This window comes from Macaca nemestrina, chromosome 1 (assembly GCF_043159975.1).
Source record: "Macaca nemestrina isolate mMacNem1 chromosome 1, mMacNem.hap1, whole genome shotgun sequence".
In the NCBI taxonomy this organism is placed as follows: Eukaryota; Metazoa; Chordata; class Mammalia; order Primates; family Cercopithecidae; genus Macaca; species Macaca nemestrina.
Window position 1 is genome coordinate 185,038,781 of NC_092125.1, and position 24,624 is coordinate 185,063,404.

The following is a 24,624-nucleotide window of genomic DNA, read 5'->3' on the forward strand; positions in this document are numbered from 1 at the left end:
ATGGACCTTGATAATAAGATTTAGCAAGGTGAAATAGCTTACAAATTACAGGTGCTCTGACATACACTGTCAGGGCCATAGTGAGTTGTTACAATAACCCTGTGAAGGAGGAACAATCATCCTCATTTTACAGATTAGAAAACAAAGGCTCAATGAGGTAAAATGACCTGATAAAGGTACACAGACAGTAAGTGGCTGTATTAGTCAGGGTGTTCCAGAGAAACAGGACAAATAGGGTGTCTGTGTGCATGTATATATAAAGAGATTTATTTTGACCAGGCGCGGTGGCTCACACCTGTAGTTCCAACACTTTGGGAGGCCCAGGTGGGTGGATCACGAAGTCAGGAGATCAAGACCATCCTGGCTAACACGGTGAAACCCTGTCTCTACTAAATATACAAAAAATTAGCCAGGCATAGTGGCAGGCACCTGTAGTCCCACCTACTTGGGAGGCTGAGGCAGGAGAATGGTGTGAACCCAGGGGGCAGAGCTTGCAGTGAGCAGTGATCGCGCCACTGCACTCCAGCCTGGGCGACAGAGTGAGACTCCATCTCAAAAAAAAAAAAAAAAAAAAGAGATTTATTTCAAGGAATTGACTCATGCAGTTTTTAAGTTGTTTTTGTAGAGACAGTTTCTCTCCCTGTTGCTCAGACTGGTCTTGAACTCCTGACCTCAAGCAATCCTCCCACCTCAGCCTCCCAAAGCACTGAGATTACATGCATTAGCCACTACACCTAACCTTCATGCAATTTTGGCAGTTTGCAATGGTGGACCGGCAGGCTGGAAATCAGGGGAGAGCCAATGTTACTTTTCTTTCTTTCTTTCTTTTTATTATACTTTAAGTTCTAGGGTACATGTGCACAATGTGCAGGTTTGTTACATATGTATACATGTGCCATGTCGGTGTACTGCACCCATTAACTCATCATTTACATTAGGTATATCTCCTAATGCTCTCCCTCCCCCCTCCCCGCTCCCCACAATAGGCCCCAGTGTGTGATGTTCCCCTTCCTGTGTCCAAGTGATCTCATTGTTCAATTCCCACCTATGAGTGAGAACATGCAGTGTTTGGTTTTCTGTTCTTGCACTAGTTTGCTGAGAATGATGGTTTCCAGCTGCATCCATGTTCCTACAAAGGACACAAACTCATCCTTTTTTATGGCTGCATAGTATTCCATGGTGTATATGTGCCACATTTTCTTAATCCAGTCTGTCACTGATGGACATTTGGGTTGATTCCAAGTCTTTGCTATTGTGAATAGTGCCACAATAAACATATGCGTGCATATGTCTTTATAGCAGCATGATTTATATTCCTTTGGGTATATACCCAGTAATGAGATGGCTGGGTCAAATGGTATTTCTAGTTCTAGATCCTTCAGGAATTGCCACACTGTTTTCCATAATGGTTGAACTAGTTTACAGTCCCACCAACAGTGTAAAAGTGTTCCTATTTCTCCACATCCTCTCCAGCACCTGTTATTTCCTGACTTTTTAATGATTGCCCTTCTAACTGGTGTGAGATGGTATCTCATTGTGGTTTTGATTTGCATTTCTCTGATGGCCAGTGATGATGAGCATTTTTTCATGTGTCTGTTGGCTATATAAATGTCTTCTTTTGAGAAGTGTCTGTTCATGTCCTTTGTCCACTTTTTGATGGGGCTGTTTGTTTTTTTCTTGTAAATTTGTTTGAGTTCTTTGTAGGTTCTGGATATTAGCCCTTTGTCAGATGAGTAGATTGCAAAAATTTTCTCCCATTCTGTAGGTTGCCTATTCACTCTGATGGTAGTTTCTTTTGCTGTGCAGAAGCTCTTTAGTTTAATTAGATCCCATTTGTCAATTTTGGCTTTTGTCGCCATTGCTTTTGGTGTTTTAGACATGAAGTCTTTGCCCATGCCTATGTCCTGAATGGTATTCCCTAGGTTTTCTTCTAGGGTTTTTATGGTTTTAGGTCTAATACTTAAGTCTCTAATCCCTCTTGAATTAATTTTCGTATAAGGAGTAAGGAGAGGATCCACTTTCAGCTTTCTACTTATGGCTAGCCAATTTTCCCAACACCATTTATTAAATAGGGAATCCTTTCCCCATTTCTTGTTTTTGTCAGGTTTGTCAAAGATCAGATGGCTGTAGATGTGTGGTATTATTTCTGAGGGCTCTGTTCTGTTCCATTGGTCTATATCTCTGTTTTGGTACCAGTTCCATGCTGTTTTGGTTACTGTAGCCTTGTAGTATAGTTTGAAGTCAGGTAGCGTGATGCCTCCAGCTTTGTTGTTTTGGCTTAGCATTGTCTTGGCAATGCGGGCTCTTTTTTGGTTCCACGTGAACTTTAAAGCAGTTTTTCCAATTCTGTGAAGAAAGTCATTGGTAGCTTAATGGGGATGGCATTGAATCTATAAATTACCTTGGGCAGTATGGCCATTTTCACAATATTGATTCTTCCTATCCATGAGCATGGTATGTTTTTCCATTTGTTTGTGTCCTCTTTTCAATATTACTTTTCAAGAACAAAGGCCATCTGCTGCAGAATTCCCTCTTGCTCAGGAGAGGTAAGTCTTTTGTTCAATTCAGGCCTTCAACTGATTGAATGAGGCCCACTCACATTATGGAGGACAATCTCTTTGCCTCAAAGTCCACTGATTAAATGTTAATCTCTTCCACAAGCACCCTCACAGAAATATCCAGAATAACATATTTGAGTATCATGGCCCAGCCAAATTGACACATAAAATTAACCATCAAATTAACCATCAAAGTGGTTTGACCCAAAGTCTTTTGGCTTCAGAGTCTGAACTCGACTACATTAGACCATCCAAAAGGATCTGTTCTGGAACTTATGAGAGAAGAAGTATTTGAAATGATGGCATTTAGTCCAGTTTAGCAACTATTTTTTGCGAGTTTAATTTTATCAGATCTATTGATATTGAAATTTAAAAAAATAGCATCTATCCTCACAGTCTAGTGAAGGAACTTACAAAACAGGGAAAACATTGTGAAGAGTGGGTCATGATGAATAAAGGCTCAGTGATAGAACTGAGCATGTGAAGAAATTGGCCTGAATGCTGAGTTCACACAAGGGAGGCTTAGGAACTAAAGTTGGAAAAGTTCTTTGGGGTCAGATTATAGAAAGCCTTAAATGCCATCATACTAATTTCTAGTTTTAGATTATAGGCAACAGGGAGCCAGAGATGGTTCTTGAGCAAGAGAGTAGCATGAGGAAATTGCTGTATTAACAGTAGTGGATGGTATATGCAGAAGGAGCTAGAGTTATCCTAGACCAGTGGGTACTTCCCCTTAGTATGATTATGGGAGCATTGTGAAGTCTATACTTCATTCCCGAGTAAAGAAAGGAGGAATTAGCAAGGGACAAGAACATCTCCTCCCTAATGGCTTCTCAGTGAAGTTGCAGGATTAAGAGAGGGCAGTCAGTTATGTGGCAGGTACTGCCCTAGATGGCTTCCCCAATTCAACCTCAAAGCAACCATGTGAAGAAGACAAGACAGGGATTATTGTTGTCATTTAACTGATGAGACACTGAGGTCCAGAGAAATAAAATAACTTTCCCAAGGTCACACAGCTGGTAGATGTGGAGGGTCAGAATTCACATTAGAGCAGATTGATTCCACAGCCTGCACTATTAACCCACGGAACTGCAATAGAAGATGGAGTTGGGAGGGACCCTGGATGCTTGAGTGCTATAAAGAGAAAAGAGGAGTAAATGGAGGAATAAAGGAAAAAACAAGAAGTTGAGGAATCAAATATCACGTTTTGAAGACTATAATGCCTTACCAAGGCCTGACTCAGGGGTAGATACTGGAAACAAGGAGACCCAGTCATGTCTGGAAATACACAGAATGTCAACTGGAAGAGAAGGTCCATAAGCCACTCCCAACTAGAAGCCCAGCTCCACTTCCTGTCCCATCTGCATTTATGTTGGTGGTAGGGAGAGACGTCATTTCTTACTGCTAATAGGGCCCTCAGCTGGACTCTGGTCACTGTAGCCATTCAGTCCCACCAGAGTTAACCTCCAGTGCTGCAGTGGAGCAAGCTCTTGGGAGAGGGCAGTGATTTCCTGGTTTGTTCCCATCTGTAACCATTGCCTTACCTGGTAGGAGGCATCATCTGCTGTAATTAGGCTTCATTACGATACTGATTAATAACACCTTGCCTGGGCCAGGTGTATGATGGGATTGGCTTACTCACTGTAAATGTTAGTGTTCTTGTTAGCTATTTACACACAGTGAACTCCCCTGTGAGGTCCAAAGGGGAGCAGACAGCACAGACTGTGAAAATTCCCCTGAACGGGGAGCCAGATGCATGGAAATAGCAAGAGTTCAAAGTGGAGTCTAAGCGCAGAAGACCCTGTGGGCCAAGCCAAGCTCAGAGTCAGGTTACAGATGAAGGCCATCAACAGTCATCAACTGGTGGCCCATGGCTGACTCCTTCCTGTAGATGGTGGGTATGGCAAGGAAAATGTTTTGTTGGCTGGTGAGTTGGTTGGTTGGTTGGTTGAGTTTTGAGCTTGAGGTTTTTGAGCATGGCATTTACTGTCTCACTTGTCACTGATCCTTCTATTGTTTCATACTTATCATTGCACATAGTTACATTATGAATCTATCCTCTGAAGACATTTGATTTTGTGATCCTGGTATACATGCTGGTTAAGAGACGAAGTAATACAAAGAACAGGTTGATACGCAGGGGAAGTATGGAAACAAAAGCATCGACATAGAAAGGCACAGAGAATGAACAGGGATTTGAGGCATTACAGGGGCCAAGTAGTACGAGGACGAGCCCAGAGGTGAAGACAGTGTGGAGCATCTGGGAGCCCCATGTCATCTAGTGTGGTGGGGGTGTCAGTGAGGAATGGGGAGAAGGGAGAGATGGGTCAGGAGAAGGCAGCAGGAGCCTAGATGGAGGGCCTGACTACAACAATTAATGGGTTTGGACCAGGGAAAGTACAGAACTGTTGAAAAGGTTTAAGTCAGAAAGGGACACAGTCAGCTCTGCATCTTAGGCATATGGCTTTGGCAGCAGTGATAAGAATGGATTTGATAGCAGCAAGAGGAGACCAGAGGCCGCTGCAGTAACCTAGCGACGTGACCATGAGGCCTGAATGGGGTAGAGGCCGTGCAATGGAGAGAAGGAGAGATGGGAAAGTCATGTCTGGGGTGGACTCAGTAGGAGATCCATTGGTTTCTTTTCTTGAGGGAGAAAACAGTACCCGCTTGGCTGATGATAGGCCTGATCATTGAGCTCACTGAATTTACAGGAGAAAGTACACAAATGTGGGAGCGCTGGCTGCATATTTGACTTTCGACAGACAAATCAAGGCTCGTAGGAAATCCAGTTGTCAGTGTGAGAAGGGAAGAGAAAAGTTCTGGTTTGAGTCTCCTGGTCTCTTCCTCTTTTGAATTCCGCTACAGCAGCCAAGCTTTGCCACATTTTGATTTAAACTTTTACAGCTAGGCCTGACTTCACAGATCAGAATGCTAAGGCTTCCCAATGAGCATCGACATTTCCAGAGCTACTGGTGGCTAGAAGCTTTTTGCTCTGTCCTTCCTGTATGTTTTAAGAAATGTATTTTTCTATGTACCTATCTGATTGGCTGTCTGTTTATCTATCTGTAAGTCACCTTTTCGTTTTGTTTCTCTTTCTAATTCTGTCTCTGTCACCTTCTCTGAGAATTTGTCTTTGTGTGTTGTTACTCTCTGTATCTCCTCCTCTCTGTTTATCTCTTTTAATTCTCTCTCTCTCCTCTCTCGGACCTCCTCACTCTATTTCTGTCATCTCCCTCTCTCCCTCTCTGCCTCTCTCCATTTTCATTCTGCCTCTTTTTCTCTATTCACAGTTCTGATTAGACAAATGACTCAGGGATGAGGCCAATCTCTGCCCAGTGGGTAATTGATGTCTGCTATAGAACTGCCTAAGTGAGTAACTCTTGTCATTAGCATGAGATGGGTTGCCTTGGCCTACAACTAGGAAACCTTTGAAATTCTGCATCTAAATTGCCATTCTTTTGACTGCTGCTAGTGATGCTAATTAGCTGTGTTAATTGGATGTTTTGATATTTGAAGAGCAAAGCAATCCAACTTCTTCCTCCAGAAAGCCAAAATTATTAATGAACTTGGCAGCAGCCTGGCTCTCTTTCCACAGTGGGCACAGCCAAAGATATTGGGGTAGGCAAAGGGGTTATTCTAAGAAAGCGTCTTGTCTGCTCTTGGAAAGAGAGAAAGCTGTGGAACTGGCTGTGGAGTATCCTAGGGTGAAATCACCCAGTGAGACAGAAGTCTCAGACCTAGAGACCAAAGACTAACACAAGGAATTTGATTGTATTTTGCCACTATCTGCCATAACCCTGGACAACCAGGCTTGAACTTTTGCATCCCAGTGTCTAGCATGGTACCTGGCACACAGTTAACATTTTACACAAATTATTGCATGAATAACCAACAAGAGCATGGATCTTGAAGTCAGACTTGGATTTGAATCCACGCTCAGCTACTTTCTAGCTGAATTATTTGAGAAGAAGTTACTTATCTCTCTGAGTCTCCAATTTTCTTCCAGTTACATATTGGTGAAGAATTCTGATGAACATAATTTTCTCCAACTTGTTCTGTTTTTACTGATGCTTTATTATCCCACTACAAATAATATCTGGTACCCCATCTGCCTAACCTGCCTCTTGATCTATCTCCAATTATAAAACAAATTAAAGCTAAGTAAAAGATATTAACAGAATTCTGTGGGGATACAGAAAACAGAGCAATGAATTCAAACTTGGTGGAATCTGGGAAGACCTTCTAAATGGAGCAGATTTTGAGCTGGGTCTAAAAGGGAGGTTAAGCCTTCAATAAGAGGAGAAGAGAGAGTTGGAGTAACAGGAAGGCATTCCACAAGTGTCTACAAAGAACAGAACCATGGACAGGCACCTCACTGCTCTGAAATAAGAAACCTAATTATCTCTAAGGGTTCTGTTAGCTCCATGTAGCAGGATTCTATGAAATTGTTCTTTCCCATATCTTACGGTATCTTTCCTCTAGTGAGAAAACAATAATCAACAGCAGAGCCAAGAATATAGGAAATGAAAAGTTGGGTGTGGTAGAGGAGACTTGACATTTTACTCACCATTGAGAGGAACATTCTTCAGAAAGCCAAGCCCAAGGCCTGCAATATGGTCGCATTAGTCAGGGTTCTCCAGAGAAATAGAACCAATAGAATATTTATGTCAATATCAATATCTATATCTATGTCTACGTCTATATCCATATCTACATCTATATCTCCTTTTGGTTCTGCTTTCATATATATATGTAAAGAGATTATATGCATAAAGACATTTATTATAAAGAATAGGCTTATGCAATTATGGAGACTGAGAAGTCCCAAATCTGCAGTCAATGAGTTGGAGTCCCAGGAGAGCTGATATGTCTAAGGCTGAAGGCCTGAGAAACAGGAGAGCTGATGGTGCAAGTTCCAATCTGAAAGTCAACAGACTTGAGACCCAAGAAGAACCGTATTTCAGTTCTTGTCCAAAAGTCAAAAAAGACCCAGCTCGAGTAGTCAGTAGTCAGTAGAGAGGGAATGCCCTCTCAGCCTCTTTGTTTATTCAGTCTTCAACTGATTGGATGAGGCCCACCCATATCAGGGAGGGCAATCTACTTAACTAAGTCTACTCACTGAAATTTTAATCTCACCCAGAAATAACCTCACAGACATATCCACAATAATGTTTGACCAAATGTCTAGGCATCTCAGTCAAGTTGACACATAAAATGAATCATCATATGGGTTAATTGGCTCTTGGGACATTTTCAAACGCCATGAGGGAAGCACAGGTCAGACAGTGTGATCATGAGGTCCAAAGACCCAGTACAAAGATTACGTAATTACTACATCATTGATCATTGGGTGGTACAGCGTTGGTAGAGTTAATCTAATTAAATCTCTTCCTTTTACAAAAGAAAGAAAGGAGAGAGAGAAGAGGAAGGAAGGGAAGGGAAAGAAGGGAAGGAGGGAAGGAAGGAAAAAGAAAGAAAGAAAAAGAAAAGAATAAAAGAAGTTTTTAAAAAACTATAATATTAGAATTCTTTTTCCTTTACAAATGTGATGCTCTTTCTGTGTACACCTCAATTATGGCACTTTCACTTTGTGTTGAAGGATCATCATACATTTAGCAGGTAGAGAATTTTGGAGTGATACTACATGGGCAAATACATGAATGATAATGGAGCATTAGGGAATGACTAGCACTACAGCATGGCCAGGATGGGGTGCAGGGTCAATGTGGAGGAGAAACTAAACAGGTAGGCAGTGGCAAATCACAAGAAACCTGATGTCAGGTAAAGGAGCTTGGGAATTTATCCAGAAAGAAAGGAAGAAGGAGAGCTACACAACGTAGAGTTGTTACAACACCTCTCTTTGATGGCCCTTTTCATATTGCCTACTAGATTAGTGCCTTCAAAATTGCTAATCATATATGAATTATTTCTGTATTTCCAGGACTAGGCACAGTGCCAGAAACACAGTAGGTGTCCATAATTGTTGGTTGCATAAAGTTGAGGTAGCTAAACTGATACCCAGAGAAGATAAATGACTTGTTCAACATCACTGTGAAACCAGTGGCAAAGCTGGGCCTGACTGTAGTCAGAGCTTCTTCAGGTAAATTGTTGAAGCTGTATATCCCTGGGCACCAAGTCACAGTTTATTCAGGGATTTTTTGATTCGAGTACGTAGTATATGGCATGATCTAGAGCCAGATTTCTCTCCATAATATAAAATATTTTCCTTCAGAAAACCCAGGGGCATTTGTGTCCAACCTGAGGGAGCTCACTGGCCTTCTATAACCTCACAAGACTCACCAGTATTCTGACTCAGATGCCTTCTCATAGGCTACCTATTGCCATTTTCAAGTATTTGAGGATCACCCACAGTGGCCCAAGGCATGGGGTGTTGAAAGATGAGTCAGACACAGTTGCTGTGCTCAAGTACTATTTTGAACCTGAGCATCTCAAGGACACATACCCATTCTGATGCCTCAGTATCTATAGTTACCAGCATACACTAACTCAAAGAGGTTGAATGACTGAGTGAAGAAACTCGAGGTCATAGTGAAGAAGAAACACCTGTGTAAATTTTATAACACAAGATAAAAAGCTGCAGGTGTCATGAAAGAGGTACCGAGTTCAGAGGAGGGGATAGTGGTCCCAGGGACAAGTTTCAAAGATTTCATGGAGGAGGTGGTAGCTTCTAGGCTAAGCCTTGAAGGATGACTAAGACTGAGACCAAGTTAGAAGGGCTGGATGCTGCGGGTGGAAGGAGAACATAAGCACAGACACAGACTCCATCAATAGTTATTAAACAAATGTCCACTCATTGTTTACTGTGTGTCAGGTCCCGTGAGGGGCAACAGGGATACCAAGCTGCCCTCCCAGAATTGGGAGGGGAAAGAGGCAAAGAGGCAAGAGGAAGCAGGAATGTGGGACAGGGGGCAGAGACTGGGAAAGGGGAATGGTGTAGGATTAAGCAGAGGGTCTAGGGGAGATGATCAAATTGGTTAGGCTGAATTAAGAACATCTGAGGGTCTAAAATTTCCGATCTTATTAGGTCTTCATTCTCTACCAGCCACAAAAGGTGTTTGATGTGGAGGGAAAAAGAACTAGAAGGTATAGAGTTCCTGCTACATACCAGTAAAAAGTGCTTTACACATAATACTCTTATTTAATATTCTCATCCACTTTGAAGTAGGTCTGTGTATCTTTGTTTTACAAATGAGAAAGCTAAGTTTAAGCAACTGGTTAGTGGTGGGATCTTTGTGACTCCAAAGTCCTTGATTTGTTTTCTACTGTACCATGCTGATGAGAGAGGATGCTCATCCTATATCCTCTTCTTATTCCCTGGTTGACTGTAGGGTGTGTGTATGTTTGTGTGTGTGTACACATGCATGTGCCTCCTCACATCTTCCTGCATACAGGTACTAACTGTGGGCTAAGGGAGATTTTGATTACTTCTGTCCAATTAATGCTCTGTTCATTTCTGCTGTCTCCTTGTGATTGTAATTAATTGCTGCTGATTATGCTGTGTGGAAGGAAAAGGATAGCCATCAGCAGTTCTGCTTGGGGGATAAAAACATTGTAATGCAAAACAAAACTGATTCCCAAGGACTTGAATTTAAAAATTTGCTCTGTTACAGAAAGATTAGGCATTCTGTGACCAAAATCAATAATATTCTATGACCCTATTCAGGTATAAGAACAACCTGTCCCTGTTCTGGTCAGCAGTAAGGATAAAAGGAATTGAAGCAATATAGTTATTTGGAAAATTGGTGTGTGTAAAAACTGCTCATGTGATTTGCAAATCTCTTCCTCATCTATAAAATTAAGAGGTGTGATGAAACAAACTCCAACATCTTGTATTAGCCAAAATTTGGTTGCAAGGGACAGAAAACCCAACTCAAACTGACTTAAATAAAAAGGAAAATTAATTAGCTCATAAAACTCAAAAGTCCAAAGGGATACTTGTTTCAGGCATTGCTGGATCTAAGGACTCAGCATCATCAAGGCTTAGTCTGAAGCTCTCTGTCCTCAACCCCTCAGCACTGTTTCTTAAGCATTGGCTTCATTATTCAACCAGCTCTCCCCTGCTAGAAGCAAATTGGCTGCCAGAAGCTCCTGGTGGATATCCCAGCCTCTCAGTGTAAGGGTAACTCCCTGTTTCACAAGTCCCAGAACTGAGTCAGGTATGGGCCATGCCATACCTCACTAATCACTGTGGAAAGAGGTATATCAGTGCTCTGATTGGCCACCATTGGACTGACTCCATCCCCAGAGTCTGAATGGGGTCAGCTCCTCCTGACTCACGGAATTGAGATTGGGGGCTCAATACAGGAAAATGATGTGTGTGAGAGGGAATACATTAAGAGCAGGAAAATAAAACAAGACAAAGCAAGACAAATGTCCACTTTTGGTGCCCTCTTGCTCTGATATTTTATGATTCTTTAACCACTGATGCACTGTAAAGTTAAGGCTAGAAAATATGAAAGTCACTAAAGTTCAGTGAGTACTTAAAGGGAGGATGTGTGATTAAAGTCGAAACAAAGAGGATAATGTATTTTTGATTATCTATTTTATGTTAAATTCCATACCAGGTGCTTTCACATTCATTAAGTCGTACAGTCTACACAATACTTTTGTTAGTAGCTATTGTTATTCTCATTTTACTAATCAGGAATTGAGGATTAGTGGATGGACCACTTATCTAAGGTTTATTTATTTATTCCTTTACTTTTTCTTTCTGCAGCATTATTTGATGGTGTATTAGGCTAGGGAAACAAGGATGGAGAAGAGGTAGTCTCTGTCCTCAAAGAACTCACAATCTAATGGGAAAGAGAGACAGGCCAAGAACAGTGGAGGTTAGGGGTCCAATGGGTAGTCCCAGGTCTGGTGGCTCCCAAGACGTGCACTTCTTTGTTCTCTCCAGGCAAAAGTTCAGGGTTCTCTGCTCTGCCTAGGTGGGGCATTGTTCAGAGAGCTTATGGTTCAAGAAGACCTTGTGTCTCTGGAAGCCCAGACCAATATGACTCAACTGGCTTCACCCTATAGCTATAACTAACCAGTTATCAAAGGAACCGGATCCCTCTACCCCAGAATTCACCCAAAAGGGGGCTAGAGAGCCATTGCTTCCTTCACAAAACCTTTTGATCTCTGCAACCAAGACAGAGTCACATCCCTGGCTTCCTTGGAAATGCCTTTCAGATGGTGCTATTCAGGGCCTCCTTCTCTTCATCACATCACTTTTCCAGGGTCCTGGCTCTGATGAGCTTTCCCTCTTTCCAAGGAGTAAGAGGGGAAGAGCCAGCTCACTTTACCTTCTGGAGTGTGTGACATTTGCCTCCACACCCACCCCTGCTCCTTAAACAATTTTCTTCTCACAAATTCTCCATTAATCTCTAGGAAATGACCTCCATTTCTCCTCCTCATGAAATCCTGAGATAATCTTGGCCTAGGAAGAAGAAAAGAAACAGAAGCTAATGTAAATTCCTGCCATTAGCAATATTGATTGTTTCACATAGCAAATATTTAATTGAACACCTAATGTGCCAGACACTGCTAAGCACAGGGGAAATTATGGTGAGCAAAGCAGACATCATTTTTGCAATCACAGAACTTGGTAGCCTAGTGAAAGAAACAGGTATTTGGCCAGGCACAGTGGCTGACACCTGTAATCCCAGCAGTTTGAAAGGCCGAGGTAGGAGGATCTCCTGAGCTCAGGAGTTTGTGACCACCCTGGGCAACATAGTGAAACCCTGTTTCTACTAAAATACAAAAAATTAGCCAGGCTTGACGGCGTGCCTCTGTAGTCCCGGCTACTTGGAAGGCTGAGGCACGACAATCGCTTGAACCCAGGAGGTGGAGGTTGCAGTGAGCTGAGATCGTGCCACTGCACTCCAGCTTGGACTACAGAGTGAGACTCCATCTCAAAAACAAAACAAAAAAGAAATAGATATTTATCAAAAATTACACATACAATGTAAAGTTACCACTGTGACAGAACTGTGAAGGAGTGCCAGGAAGTTCTGGGAGAGTACAGGATGGCAGACTGACTCAGCCCAGAGGTCAGGGATGGCTCTCTTGTCAAAGTGGCAGTGGAGTTGACGTCTGAAGAATTAGTGGGAGTTACTTACTTAGAGGCAACAAGGCAGGGGGTTTGGAACAGTCTTTTGGGCAGAGGCCCTGCCACAGAGGAAACATGACAAACGGCATAGATCTGTTTTAAGAAATCCTGTTGTCCATGGGATGAATGAGCACATGGGATATAATATGCTTGTTCTTATTGTTACTAAAATGGAGCAGGATGGAGTGAGACATGGAACAGGCATGTTTTATATCCTGACAGTGAGTGGATCCTGATTAGCATATATAAAAGAGAAGGAGGCAGTCAGACAGACAGGCCAGCTGGCCCGTCAGAGGTATGGGGGAGTGAGAATGGAAGAGAAAGGAAAAGTTCCAGAGAAAACATATTCTGTCCTAAAGACTGGATAAATATGTTGGCCTCATGGGCAGTTTAAGGCCAGCCTCATACCCATCCTGTGAGTGGGATCATTGTCAGCTTTGCTTGACATATCCGCAGAAGAGCATTAGATACAGGAAAATTGCAGTAACTGGTCCTTTTAATGGAGATTCACTATAGGAATCATAATAGCCACTTGGCACATCGGTACAGTAAAATAAAATTAGGCAACATTACTACTAAGAAAGGTGGGATGGAAAGTACTCTAGGGAACACAGAGCTCCCTGCCACCTTTAGACTTCCTACCCAAGGTCAATGGGGACACCACCATACAGTTCTCCAAGGCAGGAACCTGGTATGCTGTTCTTGATACTTTTCCTAGTCTAGTCACCTCTTCTAGCACCCAAGTATCATCTTTCTTACTAGACAAATATTTCCAATTCTTTGTCCTTCTTACAACTCCCCTGATAGTGCCTGAGCTCAGGCCCACTCACCATTCTCCCTGGACCAGGATGTTTCCTCCTGTCTGTAGTCTGGGTCCCCTCCAAATCCCCCTTCACCAGGGTCACAGGAGAAATCACCCTAGAAACAAATTTGAGCATTGTGTCTCTGTCTCTTAAAACCCTCCCCTGACTTCCCATTATCTGCAGAAGAAAGTTCATACTCATAACATCACACAAGGCATTCATGATTATCTGTGCTTGCATTTTTCTCTTACTTCCTTCTTCATCTTTTAGAAGATATTCCAGCCATGACAAACATCTTTGAAGGGATCGTCATGCCTCAGCATGCTTGCACATGCCTCTGCCTTTATTCAGGATGCCGTTTCATGCCATTCAGCTTTACCTGGCCAAGTCTTACTTTTCCTCCAAGTCACCTGGATTTCAATCTTATACTGTATTTGTTGGTTGGTTTACTGCCTTTCTTCCCTTGTGAGCTCCACAAGAGTTGGTCGTTGTATGCAATTGTGTTCCTGAAACTAGAAAAGTATCTGGTACATCATAGATTCTGAATTAATTGTTGACTAACTTGTTTAATGAAGAGTTATCTCAGTAAAAAAAAAAAAAAGACAATCTTACCCCCGCCATTCAGCTCAGGTGTTTCCTATTCTAACAAGCTTCCAGGGTGTCTCCAATACTAAATCCCACTTTTTGCACCCTGACTTCCCTTATTTCCCTCTGCCATAGTGTCATTGCCCTAACTTGCAACTTTTATTTACGTATCTTCTCTAAAGGCTGCTCAAGAACAGACTGATTTCTCATCTCTAAACCCATAGCGTCTAGTACAGTACCTTATACAGCAGGTACTCAATAAATATTGAATAAATGAATTAATTTTAAGAAAGTTAAAACAATAAAGAATTATAGCATAAAAATAATTTTTCAAGCCACAGGCCTTGTAGTAGGACAGACCCGAGTTTAAGTCCTAACCGTTCGCTTGCTAACTGAGTGGTATTAGAAAGGTGACATCTCTGAACCTCTGTTTTCTAACCTATAACACAAGGATACCAAAATCTACCTTGCTTGTAATAAATGAAACTAGCACAGTGCCTGGAAAATAGTCCATGGCCATCAACATTAATTTCATTCCCTAAGTTTTAAGTTCAAAACAACAGTTAAAAAAGAAAGTAACATCAGAGCAGAAAAAAAAAATCATAAAATGTTAGAGCCAGGAGGGTCCTAAAGACTGGGATTTAAGTTTATCATCACACCCTTCCTAGGCATGGGATTCATTGCTGGTTTGCTTGAAATATAACAAGGATGTCTCAAAATGAGGAATAAATGCAAGGAAATGGCCAATAATGAGGTATTATAATGGAGTGTCACTATAATAATAGTCATTCTTTGGTGAAACTGTGAAGCAAGCCAATTCCTCTTTATTGTCTAAATGGAGAAATTGAAGCCCAGGAGTGGGTCAGTGACCTGCCCAAGGCTGCCCAAGGCATACAGCATTTGGTGAAAGCTGATGCTCAAATATAGGTCTCTTGATTCACAGGACATTGCTCATTCCATTCATCCATGTAAGTGCTTCAGATTCAGGCCCAATCAGGGGTGAAGACACAAGGGCAGGAGAGTGGGCTTCTCTTAAAGGTGGAGGACCCCATGTCCTGTCCCTCCAGCAAACCCTATAGTGGGTCTTTTAAGTTCTGAGCCCAGGATTTGATGCTTCCCAGAAAAAGACTGAACCCCAATTCTCACCCACAGAATGGCCCAGATTTCAGCTGAGTTTTGCAGTCAGCTCCTAGGGATCATCTTTGCTGAACTGTTCTTTGACCCCTGCAGCAGACTTGGGCCGCCAGACTCTTTGAGGTTTTTTAGTTAAGTTAGTGCAGATGCACTCAGGATAGATTCTTCATATTTTTCATTCCATTTCAAGTCTAACTTGATTTTACTCCCCCACACTCTGCCAGATTCTCACTAATCCCAGAGGAGTCAGACTATAACAAGGGAACAGGTCAGAAAATGAGAAGAAGGAATATTACCAGGAAGGTGGTGATAAACTCAATTATCTCTATCCATAGACCTAGAGCAGAGATTCTTAACATTTTAGAAGATGCTGATTTTTTCTGAAAATTATAGAAAATTCTGAATACTTTCCCCAGAAAATTTACACAGTTTGTCTGTAGTATCAGAGGGTTCAGGAACCCCTTAATGGCCCTTCTGATATAGAGGCTCACAGAACATCAGAGCTGAAATGTTTCAAAACATTTCATCCGCAAGCTAATCCCTCCTCCAAATTTACAGATTGGAAAACTGATACCTAGAGGATACTTGCCCCAAGCAAGTGCAGAAATACTCAGAAACAGAGCTGAGGCCTAAAGCCAGGCCCATCAGAACTCCTCTCTTCCTTCTCTCTTCCCTGCCACTCCAAGATCCTGCTATGCAAATATTTACTTTGGTCTTCAGTCTCATTTTAACTGTGCATCCAGTTGAAGCTTCTAAAAATATATGTGAGACAAGCAGGAGCTGAGTATCTCTCAGAAAAGCAGAGCCCCCTCTCAGGTTGAGCTGCATCAAAGTCCCAGGCACTGCTGAGCTGGGGCCCAGCTGGGCAGGCACAACTGATTCCAAGAGCCAATTTTCAGAGCCATGGTCAACTGTCAGTGGAGAAAGGGAGGCACAGCTGGGAAATTGCTGGTGCCTGGATTGGAAGAGCAGGCGAATGAGGAAGCCATGAGGCAAGTGATAGTGTGGGATCTGGAGAGAGAGATTAATTTCCCTCTTGAGTGAGAAGTGGGTCTGAGTTAGACAGACAAGCTATAAATACCAGCAGTCTTGGGCAAGTAGAGAAGGGAGAGGCATCTTGGGTATTGAGGTGTGCTAGAAATGGAGGGAGGACACTCTTCCCTGCCAAAGTAATGAGGAGGGTGGTTAGATAACAGTCTACCAGATTAATGCAGCCTGTGAGTGGATCCCTCTCCCCTTCCCTGTCTCCAGGGATCCATTCAGGGATTACTCGTTTCCAAGTAGGGAAGCCAAGACCCTTCCCAGTCAAGATCCGGCCCACCTCTCTCATGTCACTTGCTGCATCTCCACCAGATACTGTACAACCGCTACACCAGTGGTTCTCACCCACAGGTACATTTGCCCCAGGGAATGTTTGGCAATGTTTGAAGACACACTTGGTTGTCACAATGAGGTGGATGCTGCTGACATCTAGTGGGAGAAACCAGGGATGCTGCTAAACACCCTACAATGCACAGGACTGTCCCCACAACACAGAATCTTTTAGCCAAACATGTCAATAGTACCTGGACTCTAAACAGATTGAGAGCACAGCCATCCCTGTTTTGTTTACTCTACATAGCCAGTGTGAATGTTCTATATACCTATTACATGGCCCAGCACAGAAGAGGTGATTGATAACTTATCTGTTGAATGAATCAATGAGTAATAAATAATGAATGAGCATTGGCTCATGCCTGTAATCCCGGCACTTTGGGAGACTGAGGTGTACGTATCACAAGGTCAGGAGTTTGAGAGCAGCCTGGTCAGCATGGCGAAACCTCGTCTCTACTAAAAACACAAAAATTAGCCAGACGTGGTGGCACACACCTGTAGTCCCAGCTACTAGGGAGGCTGAGGCAGGAGAATCACTTGAACCCAGAAGGCAGAGGTTGCAGTGAGCCAAGATCGCGCCTCTGTACTCCAGCCTATGTGACAGAGCAAGACTCCGTCTCAAAAATAAATGAATGAATGAAAAATAAATAAAGAATGAATGAATGAGTAAATGAATAACAGCAACCTGCCTAATGTGGTCTAAAGTCCAAATGCCCACCAAGGTTATCCCATCCAGAATCAGGCACATTATAACTGAGGTCAGCTCTCCATCTGTTCTAGCCCACCAGCCTCTAACCTGGCTTCTCCTCAAAAGACCCCATTAGTGTGGTGGGCAGCACTGGACACCTGATGAAGCTGCCTCTCATCGGCTTGGTCAGAAAGGGTATCCCCTGCTCCAGGGAAACACTTTTCCCAGGCTAGAGCAGAGAGTGAGAATTAGAACTAGAGATCATCGAGTTCAACTGCCCGCCAATTTTACAGGAGAGGAAACCGAGGCACACAGCGTTGAAGAAACCTACAAGGTGTTATACCGAACATCCAGAAAACACAGAATTTTACAAATAGTTTCTTCATCTCTCCCTGCCTCTGTCTCTCTGTCCTTTTCTTTATCTCTCTCTCATCTTGATTTGTTTTAGTCTTACTTTTTCTCCCTATCTTTGTTCATAGGCCTAACGTGCTAAATAACTCTGGAAACAAATGTGAACGTGACACATTCTTGTCCTTAAAGAGCTCATACTTTGTTGGAGATGACAGTTTCATATGTAGTAATGATAATAAAAAAGCTACTGCATACCAGCATTGTACTGGGTACCTTGGATATACAATTTTTAATCAATACAATAATCCTGAGGTAGGAAGCATTATCTATTGTGGAGATGAGGAAACTAAGGCTCAGAGACAGTAAATAGCCTGCCCAGGTTCACACAGCTAAACATGTAGAGCCAGGATTAAAACCCACGCTTTGTGGACTTTAAACCTGGCCTTCTAAATACACGCACAATGGAATACAGTGTCAGGAGATAAGGCTTAGAGGAGCTTATGGAAGGCCATGAAAGCCAGATCTGAGTTTAGATCTTACCTTGGAGGTGACAGTGTAGGGTTGTAGGTCAGGAAGTGACAAGGTCAGCAATTGTGAGAACATCATTCTCAGCAATAATGGAGAGAAACCAGAAGCCAGAAGACCAATTAGGACACTAAAGCAATAGTTCAGATAAGAGACAAGGATCCGAACAATGCAATAGCAGTGGAGGAAGGGGAGGAGCAGATTTACTATGTTAAAGAGGTAAAGTAGGCAACATTGCCCTTGAGAGGCAGCAAATAATGCCAGCAAAAAGCACTCTGAAATTAGACATATCTGGGTCTGAGTCCTGGTAAATCCACTTGATGCTTGTGTAGGTCAGGTGGGGTGGAGTTGGTGGGGCACCCAACAAGGTGTCTCACACAGAGCCAGAATTCCACCCCTGACACCCAGCACCTTCGTCCTGGGTATGCCAGGACGCTTCATATGCCAGCTCTTAGCTAAGCCGATGAACTCTCAGGCAGTGTGGAATAGGCTGAATAATGACCCCAAAGACATTCAGTTCCTGATCCCTAGAACCTATCAATAATACCTTATATGGAAACAAGGTCTTTGTAAATGTTATGGTTAAGACTGTTCAGATGGAAGGTTGAGACTATCCTGGATCATCTGAGTAGGTCCTAAATACGATCACATGTACCCCTAGAAGAGAGAGGCAGAGGGAGATCTGACATACACTAAAGAGAGAGGAGGCAATGTGACCATGGGGGCAGAGATGAAATGATGTGATCACAAGCAAGTAATGCCAGCAGCCACCAGAAACCAACTATTTCTCTGTTTTCTCCCCAGAGCCTGTGGAGGGAATGCAGGCCTGTGACACCTAGAGTTTGGCCCCAGTGAAACTGATTTCTGACTTCTGGCCTCCAGAATTGAGAGAATAAATGTCTGTTGTTTTAAGCCACTAAGTGTGTGGTGATTTGTTACAGTGACAATGGAAAACTAATTTCGAGCCTTATACTTACCCCAAACTTTAATTCATTCTGTGATGAATTGGACACTCTTCCCACAATTTCCGTATAAGCATTCATCTCCAGCCTCCTCCGTGAAGTGAGCCTCTCAGGAAATACCTACTCTGTGGAATTGCATTTCGCCCATCAAAAAAGGCCTCACTTCCCGTCCCCGTCTGTGTCTCTCCACCTTCTTCTCTCAGTCCTTCTCAGTCTCTCACTGTTCCTGTCGCTATTTCAGTCTTACACATCTCATTTACAGTCTGTCCTCTGCGGCTGTGCTTCTCTGCATTTTTTCCTTTTGTCTCTTTCTATCTCATCTTTTGCCTTTCTTTCCCCTCTCCCTCCCTTCTCCTATTGCCTACACTTGTATCTCTCTCACGCCTCTTTCAGTTTGATTCTTTCCTTTTCTGTCATTTGCTCCATTTTTCTCTCTCTGCCCCCACCCCATTTCTTCTCAGTTTTCAAGCCTGAGTCTCTCTCAGCCTCTCTGATTATCCTTCTCTCCTTATCTTCTTGCTTCATCCTGACCAGTTTCTCTGTATTTTTCTGTTGGTTTGCATCTCTTTCGCTTCTAGTCTCTGCCTCTGCGGCCTCTTTGTCTCTTCCTCTCTCCTGCTGTCTATCCCTGACTCTCTAATCCATCTCTCTCTCTTTCTCACTTTCTCTCTTTCTCCATCTCCCTTTCCTCTCTCCCTCTCCTCTCCTTTACAGGTCTTCTTACCTAGGGGGTGCCCCCGGACTTGCCTGCAATGGGAAAGGACTCTGCAATTACATCGGCAGCCTCCACACTGCGCTTCAGAGAAGGATTCATCTGTTTAGTCATGCACTTGTCCGACACTGTGGGAGGATTGGTAGGGAGGCAGAGACAAAAGCTATTTCATTGTCACATTTTTCTTCTGGCCTTCCCTAGAGGCTCCTAGGCAGGTGCCTTTTAATATTCTAGCAGCGCTGTCAGCCTTACCAAAGAGAAATCACTTTTCCTTGGCCTATCCCTCTGCACAATTAATCTTCCCCCTTTAATGGTGATCATCTGTTGCTGGGAGGGGCAGGAGTATGAGCAGAAAATGAATTCTAGGTGGGAGTTTCCAAACAGGGAGCAGGTAGGAGTTCAATTTTCTTATTTGGAAGCAGGATAATGGCAAGAAAAGACCTTTATGAGGACAGAGATATGTCTGTTTTCTCTTTGTTGTATCCTATCTCCTAGAACAGTGTCTGTCACATAGAAACCACTTAATATGAATATATAAATGAACAAATGGGTTTCAATCCTCCTTGCGCCAATACTTGATGTGACTCATCAGACAAGTGACTTCTGATTTTTCATCTGCAAAATAGGGATGGTAACCAGAGCTGCCATGGCCCACAAGTAGGGGGAAAGGAGAAGTGGGATATTATGTCTGAGGAGCGGGGCAGAGCTCAGCACCCTTTAGTGCAGTTAGGCCAGCTGAACTTGCTGAGGGTTCTAGAAGAGTTGCAGGGAGTGAGAAGTATGAAGAAGGCTTCAGAGATGAGTCCACAAGGGGAGGAGCAGGGCAGGGAAGGGAGGCCACAGGCCAGACGAGAGGATGTGTGTGAGACTTGTCTCCGCCGAAGCTGCTCTGGGAGGCGAAGAGGACCTGGACCTGCAGACAAAAAACAGCCATTGCTACGAAAGAGGTGTTCCTGACCCCACGAGGGAGGACTCATCCCTGAGGTTGATTATTATCCCCAGTTTGGGATTGGGTTGGATTTAGCAAGAGTCTAATTGTGAAATGACCGGTCAGGGCTGTGTTTCAGATGAGGAGGATTAACTCCGCTTTGATGCTGGCCAGCACCTTCACCTCCCCAAGCCCATCCCCACCCCACCTTCTCAAGGAGGCCTCTCTGAGCGCTCTACTTAATGCTGTGATCTTCTCCTTGTCCCCAGCCCTCCCCTTACCCTATTCTTTATCTTTACTCCATAGCACTTACCACGTTCCAGCATTCTATGTAATTTACACATGTATTATTAGGTCTGCAGCTTGTTTTCCATAGCTAGAATTTGAACTCCATAAAGACAGAGGTCTTTGTCAGTTTTGTTCACTGTATATGTCAAGTGTCTAAAATAATGGCACATGATCAGTTCTCCATATATATTTGTGAATGAAAGAATGAGGATAGGATTTCTCATAAGCTTATTGTATTGAAGGCTTTGCTTGAATATACCATGTTAGCTGAAAAAGGACTCGAGAGACCACATTTACCCACAGAGAAGTTAGGCCCAGTGAAGGGAAATGGCCCAAGGTCACATGGCTAGTTAATGATGAAAACCATGTTGGTCTCTTGATTCCCACTTGTGTGCACACTCAAGGCCCCAGATCTGAGGCCCTGAGACAGGAGAACAGAGGATCCTTCAGTTATTGCCATTCTCCTAAAGCCCTTGGGACACCCTGAGAGCAGAGAGGAAGAGGTGGAGAGCTGAGCAGAATGGAACACACTGCACAGTCAGCAAGAATTTGTAGCATGAATAATCCCAAATAGCTGAAAATTCAGAAACAATTCCCATTTTCTGATTTTTTTTCCCATTTCTGATTCAGACCCTGGATACTTAATGTCTTGTAGCTCAAACCCAACATGCTCTGAACTGACCTCCTACTCTCTCCCCTGAAGCTCTTACTGCCTCATTCTTTCAAATGCCAGATCAGGGCACCCCATTGACCCAGCTGCTAAAGCCAAAGATGAAGGAGTCATCCTTCACTCCTTCCTCTCCTTTGGGCCCCACATCCAACCTGGCAGCAGGTCCTGTTGGCTCTTCCCACAAATATGTCTCCCCATCTCTACTGCCTCTGAACAGCCGGGGTCTCCCTTGTCCTCTCCTGGACCATTGCAGTCGTCCCTGGCTACTCTGCCTGCTTCCACTCTTGCCTTCTCTTTTAGTGCAGCAGTGACCTTTGGAAATAAAAATAAGATGGTGTCACTTTCCTGCTTCAAACTCTTCAGTAGCTTCCCATTCACCAAGAAAGTCCAGACTCCTTAAGGTGGCCCAGAGGTCTTGGTGATCTAGCCCTTGCCCATCACCCTCCGCCAGCCCTCTTCCAGTTTCTGTCTCTCAGCTGAGGACCCTTCCCAGACACCCTTCCCTCTTCATAGGTACTGCTGCAGTCACTGTTCACTCCTAGTTCATATCTCTTCCTCAGAGAGGCCTTCCCATGCCTGCATTATCTGCAGGTACAGACTCTGTGCATTTTCTTCATAGTACTATATTAAGTGCAATATGTGTGTGTGGTTTTTTTGGTTTGTTTGTTTTACTACCTCGCTATTTATCTCTGCTTCTAGACTTAAGAACCACTGTCTTGGCTTTGTCTTCTTTGATTTTAACCATAGTATACCCTGAGCCTTCCAAAAAGCCTGAACATAATAAACATAGTAGATGATCAGTAAATATACATTGACTAAATGAGTGACAAATACAACCCATATATGTTCGTTGGCTTTTATTGCCTACAGAATAGAAGTTTAAGTTTCTTAACTTGACATTCAAAGCCTTCACTCACTTGTCTCTAGCCTAATATTTCAGCATCACATTCCACTCTACACGTTTAGCTACATGGGCTCTCGGACCCTTTTCTGTGTTATTTCATGTCATGTGCCTGGCCACACTCCGTTTCTCTGCTGATACTTGTCTTTCTCTTCCTCCCACTTTAAGACCTGTCTTTGTCCTTCAAATCTTTGTTGTATGTGCACCTCCATGAAGCTTTTTATAATTCCTCCATTTGGAATTCAGTCTCCTTCCACACATCTACAGAATTTTGTGTTCGAATTTATGATTACACTCAAGAAGGGAAACAACATATGTACGCTGTTAGAAGACACTGAAGTTCATATGCTACCTTTGTTACATTCATGCCATGAGACTGAATTAGTTATGCAAACTCTCTTGTTTTCAATGTCTTCATCTGTGAAATATAATGTAGAATTGTACTTTGACTTTGCAGGGCTTTGGTAAGGATAGGTGATAGTAACTACACTGTATGCATTGTGGAGTAAACTTTAAAAAAAAATAGTTCCTGCTTTTCTGAAGATGACAGTGCAACAGCCTCTCAGGTAATATAGTTAACTGGAACATGTCAGTTTCCTTCTCTAGGCTATAAAGTGTATTTGTCTAATTTTCCTTTAACCCCAATCCCTGTCCTCTTCATAGCAGTATATACATGGGAGGAGCCCAGCAAACATTTGAATGGATGCGTGAAGGAATGAGTGAATGAATGAGAATGAACAGTAAATGTTCAAACCTTCATTACCTGTTGAAGGTCCCCATTAAATAGGAGGCTAGGGATACTTACACCTGCCCTTTTTTTCAAAAGAGCTCTGTATGAAAGTCACAGAATCAGTCCAAGTTTTGGACAATCCCAGCTGAATTCTCCTGGTTTATTGCTTTAAGTGTCTTGATTCCATCTTCCCCATGTGGCTGGCTATACCCTGCCATTTTTGAGAAAGAGATCAATGACCTACATAGGAACCAGAAAATGATGAGATTTTTAACTTACAGACCATCTTGAGATTTTTGTTTATAATGAATAGTTGGGAGTTTTCACCCCCAATTTTTTATCTCTTAATTCTACAATACAGTGGAAAGCATTCCAGCCAAGAGAATTATTGCCTTTCTTGCCTGGATTTTAAATCTTTGTTCAAAGACAGCTTGTTTTAATTGAAAATGTTCAATCAATCCCTCCTCTCCTCCTGCCCATGTCCTATTTCTTGACTCAAACAGGGCCATTGCAGTAAATAATCTAGAGTGAGACTTTCAGGGTTAGGGAATATGTAATAGGGTTGGAAGGGGAAGGGAAGAGAGTTGTCCCAGACAATGCCCATCTTTAAAACACTGGCTTCTAAACAGATCCTGTCCAAAATGATCAATACCTTACAGTGGCACATTTTGCTGGAACAGCCCATCCCCTTTCCCTAGCAGAGTTCAAGAGGATTGATTTACAAAGCTACCTCCTATAGTTGCTTTAAGTCTGGCTCTCAGTGTGAGAAAGGGATCAGGTTTCTCTCTTCCTCATTCATTCATCCATTCATTCATCCAACCCCTATGTTATTCATCAACTAGGTGCAGTCACACTCTTCATCCCAACAACACTGTGAGCAGGAAACTGCAACTCAGGAAAATGAAATGGCTCATGCAAGATCACACAGTGTTCTAGTTCTCTAGTTCTACATTAGAAAATCTCCCCAAAACTTAGTGGCTTAAAACAATAGCTATTTTCCTACGTTCTCTGTGGGTCAGAAATTTGAGGAGGCCTCAGCTGGTTGGTTCTAGCTTAGAGAGTGGTGTGTTGCTGTCAGACAATGGCTGGAGATGGAACAGTAGAGTGCTGGAGGAGCTGTAGGCTGGCTAGGAATCTCTCTCCTCTCTCTTTCTATAGTCTCAGGATCTCAGGGCAGTCAGACTGCTCACATGGAGGCTCAGGACTCCAGCTTGAGAATTTCAGCAAGCAAGGACAAGTTACTTCACCTTTTCTGGCCTCGCCTCAGAAATCCCACTATTGCACTTCTCTCACTTCTGCCATTT

At 43.0% G+C, this 24,624-nt stretch overlaps 1 protein-coding gene and 1 long non-coding RNA gene across 23 annotated transcripts in view; one reads left to right on the top strand and one right to left on the bottom strand.

The window, feature by feature from the left end:
• Positions 1–24,624, top strand: part of LOC105495012 (BEN domain-containing protein 5) — a 1,475,945-nt gene that overhangs the window by 1,389,711 nt on the left and 61,610 nt on the right. The window contains exon 16 of one of the 21 annotated variants that reach the window (XM_071093285.1): positions 18,934–19,064. The exons of the other annotated variants lie outside the window; for them this stretch is intronic. Within the exon in view, the coding sequence (XP_070949386.1) occupies positions 18,934–18,984 (51 nt within the window). The 3' untranslated portion in view covers positions 18,985–19,064. Of the gene's footprint in view, positions 1–18,933; positions 19,065–24,624 lie in introns of those variants that run through there. 21 annotated transcript variants of the gene reach the window in all.
• Positions 11,906–21,855, bottom strand: LOC105495011 (uncharacterized). 2 transcript variants are annotated; one of them, XR_011621185.1, is made up of 5 exons: positions 21,842–21,855; positions 19,107–20,716; positions 13,724–13,984; positions 13,500–13,587; positions 11,906–11,997 (listed from the first exon to the last, which is right to left on the bottom strand). It is a non-coding gene; the product is annotated as an uncharacterized lncRNA (long non-coding RNA). The 2 variants fall into 2 exon arrangements; XR_011621183.1 differs by lacking the exon at positions 21,842–21,855 and having other exon boundaries at positions 19,107–20,924.